The 13,098-nt window shown below is 52.9% G+C and overlaps 6 protein-coding genes across 6 annotated transcripts; 4 read left to right on the top strand and 2 right to left on the bottom strand.

Annotated features, from left to right (window-relative positions):
* Positions 1-112: 112 nt before the first annotated feature.
* On the top strand, positions 113-1,312 carry EV422DRAFT_507086 (uncharacterized protein; the record flags this gene model as incomplete). The annotated part of the gene is made up of 3 exons (XM_053068624.1): positions 113-609; positions 709-832; positions 869-1,312. 3 exons carry the CDS (start codon positions 113-115, stop codon positions 1,310-1,312), a joined length of 1,065 nt encoding a protein of 354 aa, XP_052924720.1.
* A 511-nt stretch (positions 1,313-1,823) lies between these two features.
* EV422DRAFT_532696 (transmembrane amino acid transporter protein superfamily) lies at positions 1,824-4,095 on the top strand. The gene is made up of 9 exons (XM_053070555.1): positions 1,824-2,239; positions 2,325-2,333; positions 2,416-2,490; positions 2,580-2,714; positions 2,783-3,115; positions 3,190-3,283; positions 3,351-3,418; positions 3,486-3,775; positions 3,859-4,095. Exons 1-9 carry the CDS (start codon positions 1,978-1,980, stop codon positions 4,057-4,059), a joined length of 1,467 nt encoding a protein of 488 aa, XP_052924719.1. The 5' UTR covers positions 1,824-1,977; the 3' UTR covers positions 4,060-4,095.
* On the bottom strand, positions 4,096-5,878 carry EV422DRAFT_532690 (Septin-type guanine nucleotide-binding (G) domain-containing protein). Its single transcript, XM_053070554.1, has one exon. It carries the CDS (start codon positions 5,569-5,571, stop codon positions 4,423-4,425), a length of 1,149 nt encoding a protein of 382 aa, XP_052924718.1. The 5' UTR covers positions 5,572-5,878; the 3' UTR covers positions 4,096-4,422.
* Positions 5,879-6,226: 348 nt separating this feature from the next.
* On the top strand, positions 6,227-8,764 carry EV422DRAFT_507083 (uncharacterized protein; the record flags this gene model as incomplete). The annotated part of the gene is made up of 5 exons (XM_053068623.1): positions 6,227-6,344; positions 6,665-7,218; positions 7,295-7,864; positions 7,919-8,342; positions 8,553-8,764. 5 exons carry the CDS (start codon positions 6,227-6,229, stop codon positions 8,762-8,764), a joined length of 1,878 nt encoding a protein of 625 aa, XP_052924717.1.
* An 11-nt stretch (positions 8,765-8,775) lies between these two features.
* On the top strand, positions 8,776-11,988 carry EV422DRAFT_90962 (uncharacterized protein). The gene is made up of 12 exons (XM_053074497.1): positions 8,776-9,619; positions 9,706-9,760; positions 9,830-9,899; positions 9,964-10,040; positions 10,109-10,191; positions 10,272-10,374; positions 10,475-10,558; positions 10,638-10,948; positions 11,042-11,115; positions 11,197-11,257; positions 11,326-11,513; positions 11,575-11,988. Exons 1-12 carry the CDS (start codon positions 9,191-9,193, stop codon positions 11,807-11,809), a joined length of 1,770 nt encoding a protein of 589 aa, XP_052924716.1. The 5' UTR covers positions 8,776-9,190; the 3' UTR covers positions 11,810-11,988.
* Positions 11,989-12,174: 186 nt separating this feature from the next.
* Positions 12,175-13,089, bottom strand: EV422DRAFT_497250 (uncharacterized protein; the record flags this gene model as incomplete). Its single annotated transcript, XM_053067932.1, has 3 exons — positions 12,175-12,426; positions 12,498-12,731; positions 12,814-13,089. 3 exons carry the CDS (start codon positions 13,087-13,089, stop codon positions 12,175-12,177), a joined length of 762 nt encoding a protein of 253 aa, XP_052924715.1.
* Between the last annotated feature and the right edge of the window lie 9 nt (positions 13,090-13,098).

Genomic DNA, 13,098 nt, shown 5'->3' with positions numbered 1-13,098 from the left:
ACCAGATGTGGCGCAACGTCCCTGTCTGGGATGATTTAAACGATCACCGCAAAGGTTCTCCCTCCCATTCGCCCCTCCCGTCTTGGCCCCCGCTTCAACCCGATCAGCCCACATGTCATCCGAATTGGCCACCCGGCTTCTAGTCAAGCTTGACGAAATGAAGTCTCTCATCCTAACCCGAAGTTCGGGCTGGGAGGCCAAGGTCCCGCAGCTGCGGCAACTAATTGCCTCTGTGCAGCACATGCTTTGCGAAACTAGCGGCGTCAACACACCTCTGTTGCAGCTGCAAAGCATGCAACAGGAGATTGCCAAATTGAAGCGCACCATCGAAGAATTTCCGGATCCTTTCGTTAAGGACAAGGCGCTCCGCATAGTTGACCACATAACCACGATGAGCGGGCAGCTATTCCTTGGCCCGTCGACAGAAGGACGTACACCTTACATGCACGCCGCCTATCGACCCTTGGACCTCGCCGGTTTGCTGAGGGACGTCGAACCTTTCTTGTCTGCGACGTTGAAGCTCGCCCAACAACCTTACAGTAGGCTGCCAGATATCAGGTTACGACGGGTTGAGCCTCCCTGTGCAACCCCAGAAGTCACCGGCCAGCTGTCAGTCCTGCCCTGGGCTAGCGGTCGTGCTGAAAGGATTTGCATGGGGGTCGGAACTTGAGATGGGTCCTTGGGGCGTCGTAACCTGATATCTGGCAGCCTACTGTACGTTGAACTGACCGAGAAGATTTGCCAGCAGAGTGAGAAAATCGACCTCATGCTGGCAACCCACGCCGAGCAGTCTGCCACCCGCGAGAAGGAAATTGCGCTCTTACAGGAACAAGTGACCACTGCTTAAGAACAACTGGCCACCGCTAAGGAACAACTGGCCACCGCCAAGGAGCGCGCTGAGAAGGCTGAATGCATGAATGCGGTTTACGATTTCATTAGCGCCAATGAGCGACTGCTCTGCAAACGGTTCGACGTCGATTGCATGACCATGAACAAGGCCTTAACCACGGCGGCGATTGCATGGTCCGACCTTGGAAACGAGTTGAGTCTGCCTGACGGCGTGGACAAGGACAAGCAATTCCAGTTCGTCGGAATGATAAACAAGATCAAAGACGAACGGCTCGAATATGGACATGCGTCAAAAGCCGTGGCGAAGGGATTCCTTCTTTCAGAAAGCCTCATGTCGACGGCCGAAACGCATTTTTCCTTGAATCCGGCACAAATGGGGATTCTGGAGAAACTTTTGAACTGGACGCTGTCTCAGCTGTGTCATGGCGCGACGTTATTGGAATTGCGATATGCAGCTGAATAGAAGAATGTAGTTCTGTGTAAAATGTTGTAGTGTGCAATACATCCATCCATCGCTCCGCCCATCTTCCTCCTGCCGTTTGGTTTGGCGATCGAGCGAGCAATTTTTTTTCTTGGGTTATCGATAATGCCGAGAGAGTGCGCAGATGAAGGCAGGTTCAGTCCAGAGGTCGTTCATGAGGGCAGACACGACTGGAGACAGGCTTGGCGACAGGTTTTCAGACTCCCCCAACTCTCTGGATCTGGAGACCGGTCTGGAGACCGACCTGGTGGATCTCGCAGACATGAATTTACTCCCATTTGAGATCGACTCTGGACACCAATCCCGAGATGTGCCAAGTTTAGCTTGACAAGACCCTGGTCTCCGGTACGCAGCTGAGTAAATTGGCATATTGAGAAGTAGGTCCCCTTAAAAAAGGGCTGGAGATCAGCTATCGATAAGGTGCCCACAACTCGAGCCAAATCTCGAGACCAACTTGATTTACTAATTGTCGATCCCAGTAAATTGGGGGCCTAAGAGTCAAGACTCAAGAGTGATCCGAGCGGCCACATCTGCGCGCCGCTGCGGTCATCTCGCAAAACGGCCTCAACCCCAACACGCTCGGTCGACTTTTCGACGTACTGTGCCCTTGGCAGATCCCATCAAGTCATCAGAACCGTCAAATAACCATGAGTCGCTTCTCAACTCCAAGCCCACACAGCGACACCGCAGCTAGTCCCATAGACGTCCCAATAAGCAGCACCCGACAGGCCGAGAGTTGGGATGACTTTGACTTCAATCTTGACGAGGAGGAGCATGAGCTGCTCGGTTTGGACGGGGAGGGTGCACACGGCGGGAGTAGGGATCACTTGTCGAGACAGTTACTGGATCAGAAGGCTTCGACTGTGTGGGATGCTACTTTCAATTTCACCAATTCCATTATTGGGGCCGGTGAGTGGATGGCCCGTAAAGATGTTGTTGTCAGACGAGCGGTTTAGGCTGACTAGACCTATGTCACCCCGATGTCTCCTTCTAGGAATCATAGGTGGGCGGAGAATGGTTGGCTGAAGGCGACAAGGAGGATGCATATGCAGGGACCGCTGAGCTCACATGCATGCCTTCCCTAGGCCTGCCATACGCGTTTTACGAGGCGGGCTTCGTTGCAGGGTTGGTCCTCCTATTCGCTCTGACATTTGTTGTAGGTACATAATTTTCAGCATGTGTGTAGATTGGAAGTCATTGACGGCGCAAGCTAGCAGAGTCATTCGCTAAACTACCATCTCTCCCACAGACTGGACAGTCAATCTTCTGATCAAGGACGGCAAAATGGCCGGCAAAAGCTCGTACCAGGATCTGATCTGGCATTGCTTTGGGCAACGGGGATACATCACGATATCCATATTCCAGTTTATCTTTGCTTATGGAGGTGCGTTAGTAGCTCTGCCATTGCGTTCGCATCACAGCTTGTCCGCAAGTCTCATCAACCCATTCCAGCAATGTGTGCCTACGCAGTAATCGTCGGCGACACACTCCCGCTCGTGCTCTCCCACTTCATACCAAACACAAACCTAATCTACCCAATCATATCATCCCGCCGCATCATGATCACGATATGCACGATATTCATCTCCCTGCCATTATCGCTGTACCGGGATGTATCCGCACTAGCCAAAACCAGCGCCATCTCGCTTGCCGCTATCGTTTTTATCATCCTGTCGGTTGTGGGTTCGGGGGTGGCGCTGCCGGCGGAGAAGAAAGGGCCGGCGGAAGGGGCGATGACGGTATTGGAAGGCGGGTTCTTTCAGGCGATTGGAGTGATTAGTTTCGGTGGGTGCCTGCTACAGAGTGGCTTGAGCTGCTTATGTGGATACGCATACTGATGATGGCCTCCATGCAAACAGCCTTCGTATGTCACCACAACACATTCCTAATCTATGGATCGTTGAAGAAGCCGACGATGGACCGCTTTGCTGTTGTGACGCGGCTTTCGACTGGGTAAGCTTTCTCCCTGGCAATCTTTGATTCCAAATCGTTGCTTGAGAACTAACAGCTTGTAATACAGGTTCTCCCTGCTGGCATGTCTCATCCTTGCCGTGGGCGGATATCTCGTCTTTACCAGCAAAGTGGAGGGTAAATCCATACTGTTTCACACCTGGTCCGCAAAAGCATGCTCACCAACCTCTCAATTTCCCCCCAGCAAACATCCTAAACAACTTCCCCCGCGACCACCTCCTCATCAACCTCGCCCGCCTCTGCTTCGGCGCCAACATGTTCCTCACCTTCCCCCTCGAATGCTTCGTCTGCCGCGAAGTCATCTACAACTACGTCTACGCGCACCCGACGCAGCTCGACGTTGCGCTGCCGCATGGGGATGTCGGGAACTTGGTGTCGGGTAGAGACCATGCTTTGATTACGGGGGCGTTGAGTTTGTCGGCGATGGGGATTGCGCTGGTGACGTGTGATTTGGGGTTTGTGCTGGAGATTACGGTATGTCGTTTGGAGGTAGCTCTGCAGTGATTGTCCTCATGTGTCTCATCAACTATGTCTCTTATCTCCCTCCGCGCATGAAGGGCGGGTTTGCCGCGACAGTCCTGGCATACATATTACCAGCAGCGTGCTATATTAAACTAGCATCAGGCCCCACATTCTCATGGAAAAAAGCCGGGCCGCTGGCTAGCATCTTTTTTGGATTCGTCGTGATGATCTTGAGTACCATCCTCACTCTCAAGTCACTATTCAAGGGTGGGGAGGGCAAGCAATGTGCGGCTTAATCCTTAACCACCACCCCCCAACAGTAAAGGCTTAAGGGCTAGGTTTTTTATTTAACTTCCGTTTCTATATGCGGTGTAAATACATTTTACAGCACGTTTTTCGACAAAAAATAAGAGAGACACGATTAATTACAGATGTGGGGGGGAGGGAAGTGGGGAGGCATGTTACAAAACCATGATTTGAACCTTGCAAATCACTCTCTAGCTACACAAAAGTAGTTTGTGTGTCGCGAGGAAACAAACGAAAGTTACGCCGAAGTGGGAGAACTTGGGCCTCCCGGAAGATTCTATTTACCATCTAAGACTACCGAATGATAGGCCTCCTTTGTTTAGTACGTTGAATTGGTGAGGACTCATGGAAGATCATTGTCGAAGAGCGCCCATCTTCCGCTCCGTCTCGCCGTTCGCTTGACGTCCACCCTCCTTCAAAGTGACCCCCTCCAAATCGCTGGCGATGCTCGATGCGTAATCTTTGCTCAGGGTGCTTCCAAGAGCGGAGTTGCGCACCTCCAAGAGCTTGTCCGTACGCCATTGCTCATAGTACAGCTCCCTCGTCAACAGCTTCAACTCATGCAAATGCGTCAAGAACAGGGTTTCCTTGACCTGCGTGAAATCGCAATGGTCAGGGTTCTCCACTTCCACGATACCCCAGGGGTACTTCCTGCCCAAAACGCGGGGTTTGGGCTCCGTCTTGGGGAGCGGGGCTATGAGGTCTTCATCGTTCTGGGGCACTTCCGGCTCGGCCTCTTCCGAGTTGATGATGGCGAAGGGGAGCATGGAGCGCAGTTGTTCGTTCAGCGCGATGGCGGCTTTGTCGTACTCGACGTCGGGGTCTTCTGGGAAGGCGAAGACGGGGATGCCGTATGTCGCCAGGTCGTCGATAACCATCGAGCGCAGGGATTGGAGGTGTCTCACGGTCAGGAGATCGGCTTTGCCGAGGCAGACGATGACGTTCACGTGAGCACATAGTTGTTCGAGAGCGTACCGATCTATGGAGGTCAGCCCTCCGCAGGCGAAGCAGACCTGCGGGTCCAGGAAGTACAAGCAGGCGTGAATCTGGTAGTCTGGTGATTTCGGGTTTCGGCGCACTTTAGATTCCTCCAACAAGCTCCGCTCGAATTGAGAGGTCAGGAAGTCGACTAGGGACGAAACATGGGGCATGGCGGACTCTACATGTTGTTCGCTGTTGTCGGTGTTACGGTGGATGTTGGTAGGGATGGGAACGCCGGGTGTGTCTATCACACGCAATGAGATCCTCTCTTCAGCGCTGGGGTCGACTACAAATTCTATCCGAGCAGGGGCCGCAGTCGGTTCTGTAATGTCTTGCGGAGGGAGAAGGGAAGTCAGGGTCTCCAGGGAGCCGCTGTCAGGGTAAACGCCCTTCACGTCGAGAGAGTCAACCAGGGTCTGCAAGTAGGCGGTCTTGCCGGTGAAGCAGTGGCCAGCGACCATCAAGTTGAACTGCGTTGCCACATTTTGCCGGCGCTTCCGAATGATTTTTGGGACCGTCATTGGGTGTGAGGCTAATGGTAGCGTGGGAAAAAGGGGTCCGAGGGTGAGAAAAAGATCAGACAGGGGCGACTTTTACAGAGAGCAAGACGTACGTGTTGCGAAGGTGGTATCTACTGTCTATGCTGGTGCTCTGTGGAGCCCGTACGCTATGAGCAATGCGCACTTCCCGTTGCAATGAGGTGTGGGAATGGACGTGGGGAACAACGCCAGAGGAGCGCAGGTTGGTGGCGGCAACCTCATCACATTCCCCTCGCAATCCGCCGCAATAAGGAAATGTGTCCCCACCTCGGACGCGCCGTTAATGACCGCACATTAAGAATTTGAGCATTTCCATGCGGAAGTTTTTGTCTCCTCGGAGTTGGCTCTCATTCGACCAAGTTCGCGGTTTCAAGGGGGCGGGTGAAAGTGACACAGACTCATTAAGACCGGGTAAGTCCTGGATCCAGTACCGAGAATTTAAAGGGTCCAGTCGTCGGCGAGTCATCACCGGACATTTTTTGACTTTTTTGCACCTTCCAGACTTGAACATCTTGCGGTGGCCAACCGACTCATTCCATCGCAGTCGTTGCGAAGAAACGTCCAAAGAATCTGAGGGCCGTCGTAGAGGACGTGGAGCGGGATCGAAGAAAGCAGATGTCGCGGCGCTAGTTCGGAAATGTCGATACGGCCCGACCTGAAGACCCACCGCCACACTTATGAGAAGACAGTACACAACAGCGGAGATAAGGAATCGGAATTTACTCTGGACCTGAGCGTTTTGTCGCCCAGGATACGTATGCTGGTGTCTTTCGCGTGAATACGAAAGACAACGCGCGACACACGATGGAAGGCCCTTTGTACAGGGGGTTGGATATGCGGAAAAGGACCAGGGCGCTCACGAGACGACTATTCTTCAAGGAAGGACAACGAATGTACATACTGTATATATACAAGCAGTGATAACATTCACGCCATAAGCCAAAGAAAGCATTGTTTTACAATTGGGGACCTCAAAGGGGACCAGGACCAGAGAATCTCGCCACCTCACCTTCACAACCTCCTCACCCTCCTCCATCCTCCTAACCCGACCTCGACACTCGATCGCCGTCTCCAGGATTAGCCACCCGAAACCCAAAGTTCCGTTGCGTCGAGGCCGAAAACGCCGCTTCTCGCCTCTCCCTATCATATTCCATTTTCGCCCCGAACCTCTCCGCCGCCGTCGCCGTGACACCGCCGCCTGAGCCGTATGGATTACCATCGTGGTGTGAGACGGCAGACATTTTCATGGAGGTGAGTTTAGTGGCGACAGAATCGAAGCCGTCGTACCCGCCCCGTGGACGCGTTCCTTCGTCTGGATTTACGACCCGGAAAGTGGACGTTGTTGTCGTCATTCGAGTCGTAGCTAATGGATGGATCCGGGAAGTCGATGATGTTGACGCGGTCGAGGACGGCGGTGCCTCGTTGGCATCCTCTGCGGCCTCGCCCAATGCAATGTACCGAACGGCCTTGACGACAATGGAGTGCACGACTTTTGTCAAATCCCATGACCAGAAGCCCAACACCCCAACAGTCGTCAACCCGAACAATATCGACCACCACACCAAGGCCCCGCCGACAATGACACCAAAGAATGGGGCCGAGCCACCCATGTTGTGCAGCAGACGAAATGTGAGCGGACACAACAGGATGCACAAGTAGGCGATTGCAACTGTCAGCCCCAATGCTCCCAACTCTCGGGACGCAGGGTGTGCGCTTATCGCCTTATAAGCGCTGTGCATCGACGATTTTCGGGATCGAAGAAACGCCCCGCCTGCCACCGACGATGACAAAATCAGGGCTGATCCGATATACGTGCCAAACCGGTATCGCAATGCGGATGTCCATTGGGCAAAGAACGGGAGAATGTGGAGAAGGACGAAGGACAACAGCGAAAAGAGGAACAGTTGCATCTGGTCGTCAATTGACGACGGCTGAACAGGTGAAGGAGATCTTCGACGGGTATCGACCGACGCGCGGGACGAATGCCGCTCAAAATGCTCCGGTTTGGGTGTTGTGCTTCTCGAGTCCTCAATCACCTCGTCCGATGTTGGTACACGAGACCTCGGTGGTCGTTGTTGTTGATTTTTCTGCCAATACGATGGGTCTGCCTGCTTTCCTCCGATGGCATGATCCATATCTGTTCCGTCTGGCTCTGCATCATCCTCGTCATCCACTATTGTTTTGTCAGAATACCAATTCTGCATCCCCCCACTTCGCGAGTCGAACGACGCCCGCGTCGGCTCCCCTTGAAAGTCCCTCCCTACCGGCAGCGAGTGTGAGTGTGTAATCCCACCACCGCTGTCCGGCCTCGACCAATATATCTGCAAAGGGTCGTTCATGCCGGCGCGTGATGCTCCATACAAACGCGGTGAGGGTGGTGACCGTGGTCCAGACAATCCAGGCATGGTCGATAGGGGTCCAACTGGGGACGTTGAAGAGGATCTTCGGTATGCATCGTGTGATTGTGAAGCTGCCGATAAGTGGTGAGTTGACGAGTCTGGGCGTAAATATGAGGAGGGTGGTGAAGACAGGCGGGGTGCGGGGTATGGTTGATGGGGGTGATGGTGGTCCCGCGTGGAGTCGAGCGTACTGGACGCGGAAGACGAGGCTGCGGAGCAGGACCGCGGTGGTTGCGCGGACGTGCCATAGGTGGAGGAATACGGCAGAGGATATGGGGAGTATTTGCCTGTCGCCGCAGACCCAGTGCCGGGGAGGTGTCCTCCTGGATGTCCGTAGGATGCATAATACGGCGAGTACGAATGCGAAGACATTTGGAACCTAGGTGAGGGGGAATGGATCACACTGAGGGTGCCGCTCTACGTGGTCAGCTGCGTATAGAAGCTACTGCAGATGCGCTGATATGGCAAGTGGGCGGCAACTAAGTGGGTTGAAATGTCCGTTGTACTGTACATACACAGTCCCTGGGATCTTGAGGGTTGCATGTCTATTTTCACGTACTGTAGACTGTAGAGTGCCAGTTTGGGGGTTACCGTCAAATGGGGTCGGCAGCAGCTCCACACGAACACGTAAGGTCATCAACCTCACGCGCAGTACTGCCTTCACCCACACATCACATGGGACTCTCGGCTGCGGCGATGCGCCATGGAGCCAGGAATGGCCCAGCTTCCATCTCGGTTACCTGAACTCTAAAGCGAGGGGCGAGCCAGAAAGATGAAGCACTACGGTATGCGCACTTCCTTGTTGTGAGAGCCTGCTAGCAGGATAAGTCAAGCCTATACTCACCACGACGCTGCCAGCAACTTGTGCAAACTTCCCCGATCAAATACAGTACTTCCACTTCGACGGATGCCCGGTCGATATAGTCTGTATGTAGTGTGTAATGTTGTAGGTGTAGGTGTGAAGCGCAGGCATCCTCCCCTTCGGCGGGTGTGATCGCGTGTGTCATCGTGGTTTACATAGTACCTTAGGCGTAAAATGTCCGGCGTTGGATTTTTAGGATTTCGACAACAATCCCGTCAAGCGGGGGGAAAACAAACCGTTGAATCTTCATCGGCTTTTTGCGAACTGCATCATCATATTTGTAGTAGATATATAGTCCATAGCATAGCATAGCATAGCATAGCTCCCCACGGTTTATAGCATGCACAAGATGACAATGCGCCCGACATCGTCGCGGCCAGACCCGCTGTCCACTCTATCCACCACTCCAACTTCGAACTCACTCCTACCGCCATCCTTACCAACACCTCTGAATTCAATCTCCACCAACTCGCCAACCAAGCTTCGCGCCCACTTCGGGCATCATGGCGGCCTTCATCACGGCGCCCAAGGCAAACCTGATAGAGGCGGATTGGCTGGAGCTGGGGCAGCTGGCCCAGGAGCGGGAAATGTGATGGCGGGAGCTGGTGGGGACTCGGAATTTCAGCTCCAGGTCAAGCATGCTATTATAGAGAAGTCGCCGGTCAGGCTGAACACGTATGAGCCGAAGGATGTGGCGACGCGGACGGAGTTGGTTATGACAATGAAGGAGTCGAATGCTGCGAGATTGGCTCGGCTGCAGAAGAGAACGGTATGTATTGTGGACCGTAAGACTAACATAAATCGCGCATTGGTTTGTGAAAGTATCACAATGTCGAATAATATCTTGGATTTCAGGAAATTCTCAAACAGGGTTTCTGTTCAGATCCCAAAGAGTCATACAGACCTCTCGGTATGCCAGTTCGCTTTTGAAGGCAAGATTTCCTTGGTCCTTTGGTAACGCGTTCTTCATCCCTCGTAGGCGATCCTATACTCGACTCCAGCAACCTTATCTACACTGCTCTGCGGATAGACCCCAATGCCGTGCAAACGTGAGAGCGATATCGATGGAAGGATACCCTCGCTCGATGCGTTGCTGAAAGTCATCATCAACAGATCAGCAGTAACCAACATCGCGGAAGCTACACATGACATCAAGGAAATAAGGAAGTCGGTGGGGCGGAGGACTACAGGTACGTCTTCCACGGGGCTACTGTTGATCAAGTTGCCGGAGGTCGTGCTGAGATTGTCTATTCTGCAGAAGTATCGCCGCGACACAATAATGGGTTTTCCCTGATCAAAGGAAAGCTGGCAAAATCGAAGGGGAGGATTGATGCTGTGAAGGTGGGGCAAATGAAAGAGGGGCGGTTAGCAGGAGATGGTGATGAGTATTATGGAGCTCACCACCGATGGTTCATCATCAGTTTGGGATCCCCTTTTCGCAAACCGTTGATGACAGCTCATGGCGGCATCGTGCGGATGCCGCAAAATCGAGGAAGGCGGCCGCGTCGTTGGAGGAGGGCGAAGGTAATGTCGCTGAGCCTTGTGGCGGCGGTTTTCTGTGCCAGTTGGTGGCTTTCAACACCGATTGGACAAATCGCTTGATCTCATGAATGAGTCTGTTTAGTGGACTGGCACAACCTGAAGATCGACACGGACAAGCAAGCATACTTCCAAAACGTTCTGGAGAGGGCAATACCCGGGTTCATATGTCAGTTGAGCATTCATGTATGGCACCACAAAGGGGATGTCTTTCTGGAAACTTGACACCGTTCTCTATCTCCCCATAGCGCAAACGCAAAAGCGGAAAAAGACCCCTCGAACCAACATGACCGTCGCCCGCGACTTACCCCGTGAGCCAGAGCGATGGGGCACGCCGACACATAAGCGACCACTGTCAGCAGAGTCCGCAAATGGGGCGGATGCCGATCACATGAAAGGAGCCGACTCATTGATTGGGTCCAACTCGTCTTTGGCTGCGTCCGCCACGGCGTTTGGTGGGGTCCGTCATAAGTCAAAGGTGGCGGCACTGACGCCGAAAGCGATGGAGCAGGCGCTGAATATAAACCGCGACGATCGAGGGAATATGGCGACGGATCAGGTGGGTGTCTGATGTGCCCGAAGGCCGCTCTGGACGTTCCAACCTCAGCCGCCAAACTGTAATTATTCATGGCGTTCTTTGCCTTTCCTCTAGTACTACACGACCCGGGAGCATTTCTACGAACAGCAAAGGCGACTGACGCAGGTCCTTCTAGACGACCTAAATAGGTAGGTCGAACCACATGGGGGGGGGACTCAAATGTTCCAATTTTGCACACTTCGCATATTGACAATAGATGGGATGTGTAGGCTGGACTTCGAGCGGAAATCGCACTTCCTTCGCAAATACAAAGCGCTGAAAGTTGGAAAGGTCGGAGCACGTCCTTCTCGTACTCCCGAAGGTCGCTACTGACTCACTCTCAAATCCATTCCAACTAGAACAACACAATGTTCTCCGACGATATCGCTGCCATGCGACAGCGAGCGAACGCGCAACGAGATGCAGAAAAGGCCCGCGCGTTACGGCAACATCCGTGGTATACTGAGCTTGTCACCAAGGTTGTTTTTACAGGTGTCAAGAAACACGCCTCAGAGTACGAGGCGTTATTGCTGGGACGTGTCAAATGGTCCGTAACAGAAATCTATGCGCAAGATGATATTTTTCCTGATACTCTCCCTTCCTTCAAGCGTGATCGAAGACGGCCTCCCCTTCGCTCAAAACACCTTCGTGGGACTCATGAAAGTGATACCGGCTCACGAATTCATGAAGGACGACATTCAGCGTATTCTGCGATTTGTGAAAGCTCACGCAAGCATTTCGGAACGAGAGTATCTGGAGGCAATCGATATGGCGGGGCACATGGAGAACTACAATGCCAACGCGCAGGCTGCGGCGGCTGGAGGGGCTGGCGGCCAGGTTTGATGTTAGCGCCGTCAGGTTGGAGCATTAGGGGTAGGTGGGTAGTATACGCACGTCGCGTTAGATTGATTTTCAGATATAGAGCCTAGCATTCGAATAGTGTAGTATGCAACGAATATCTATATCTCTCCATGCGCTTTGCTGGAGATTTTGCTCAAAAGACACCGCATCCACTGCTTGGCAAATAGCGCTAGCCGCATCACTGGACATCGCTGGAACTAGTTCAGTTGCAAGTAGGTAGAGACGTGTCCGTATTGAATACAAAGCACTATCTGCGTCCGCTGCGTGCTTCACTTGAACGTCCTTTCCCTACGCTACTGTCAAATCGTCACTATGAGACAATAATGTCCAATCGTAAAGGTCAGCACTCAGCGAAGGAACGAGATGATTCTATACTGACCTGTAACCCACCTGAAGTAAAGATGCACGGCTGGCAACCATTCCTCCTCATCAAGCCCGGTAGCTTCAAACATCCACGTCTCATCCGCCAACCCGTTCTCCTGTAACGTCTGTCCCATATCGAGAAGCTTCCCTTGACGCTTCCACATGTATCCTTTTGCATGTTGATTGAAAGAAAGGTATCTATCCTGTATTGCGGATAGCCTCTCCTCCGATGCGATCTATAATATAGTGTGACAATTAGCACCAAGAGTAATACCACCACTTAAGACAGGTTGCCCAGGCTGCCTACCTCTAAAACATGCTCATCTCTGGTCAGAGTATTTACAACCCTTATCTTCCGTGTCTTTTGACTGAGTCGCCCGACGCAGTAAACCGATTTGTCGAGCCACCAGGGTAAACCTGATTTACTGTCCACTTTGTTGGCCCAATCGGATTGCGGCAGCGGTGGTGGTACGTGAAGGAAACGGCCTTCGGGAGTATATGGGGTGGTGCATTCCGTTAAGGGATTGATTTGCAGCTTCAACTGGTTGAGGAGAATCGGGGCATAGTCCGTTAGGGTCCCATTTTCCAAGCAGATAAAACCTTTTTCGCCAATCGCGACTTACATCCCCAGTCGCCGAGTCAAACCAATGAGAAATATCCTTCCCAGCATTCTTCAGTATTGGAGAGAGTAGAGGGTCTCCCTTTCTTTCGTCTACAAGTGCCGTGAGGTCATAGACATATCCAAGCCACGAAAGCCAGCAGTCTTCTGGGCCATTGTGCTGTTCAACCTCCGCAGGTGTGAAGTATCGCTCTTCGATGGACACAAGTGAGGCGCCATTTGGCTGTTGACCAGCCTTACCCGCGGACGGAAGGGGGGGTCGATACTTGCCAGCGGACATTATGTCGTG

The sequence above is a fragment of the Fimicolochytrium jonesii genome (assembly GCF_025526975.1).
Source record: "Fimicolochytrium jonesii strain JEL569 chromosome Unknown EV422scaffold_15, whole genome shotgun sequence".
Lineage (NCBI taxonomy): Eukaryota > Fungi > Chytridiomycota > Chytridiomycetes > Spizellomycetales > Powellomycetaceae > Fimicolochytrium > Fimicolochytrium jonesii.
Note: the sequence above shows the minus strand (reverse complement) of the source record. Positions and strands in the feature narration are given on the sequence as shown.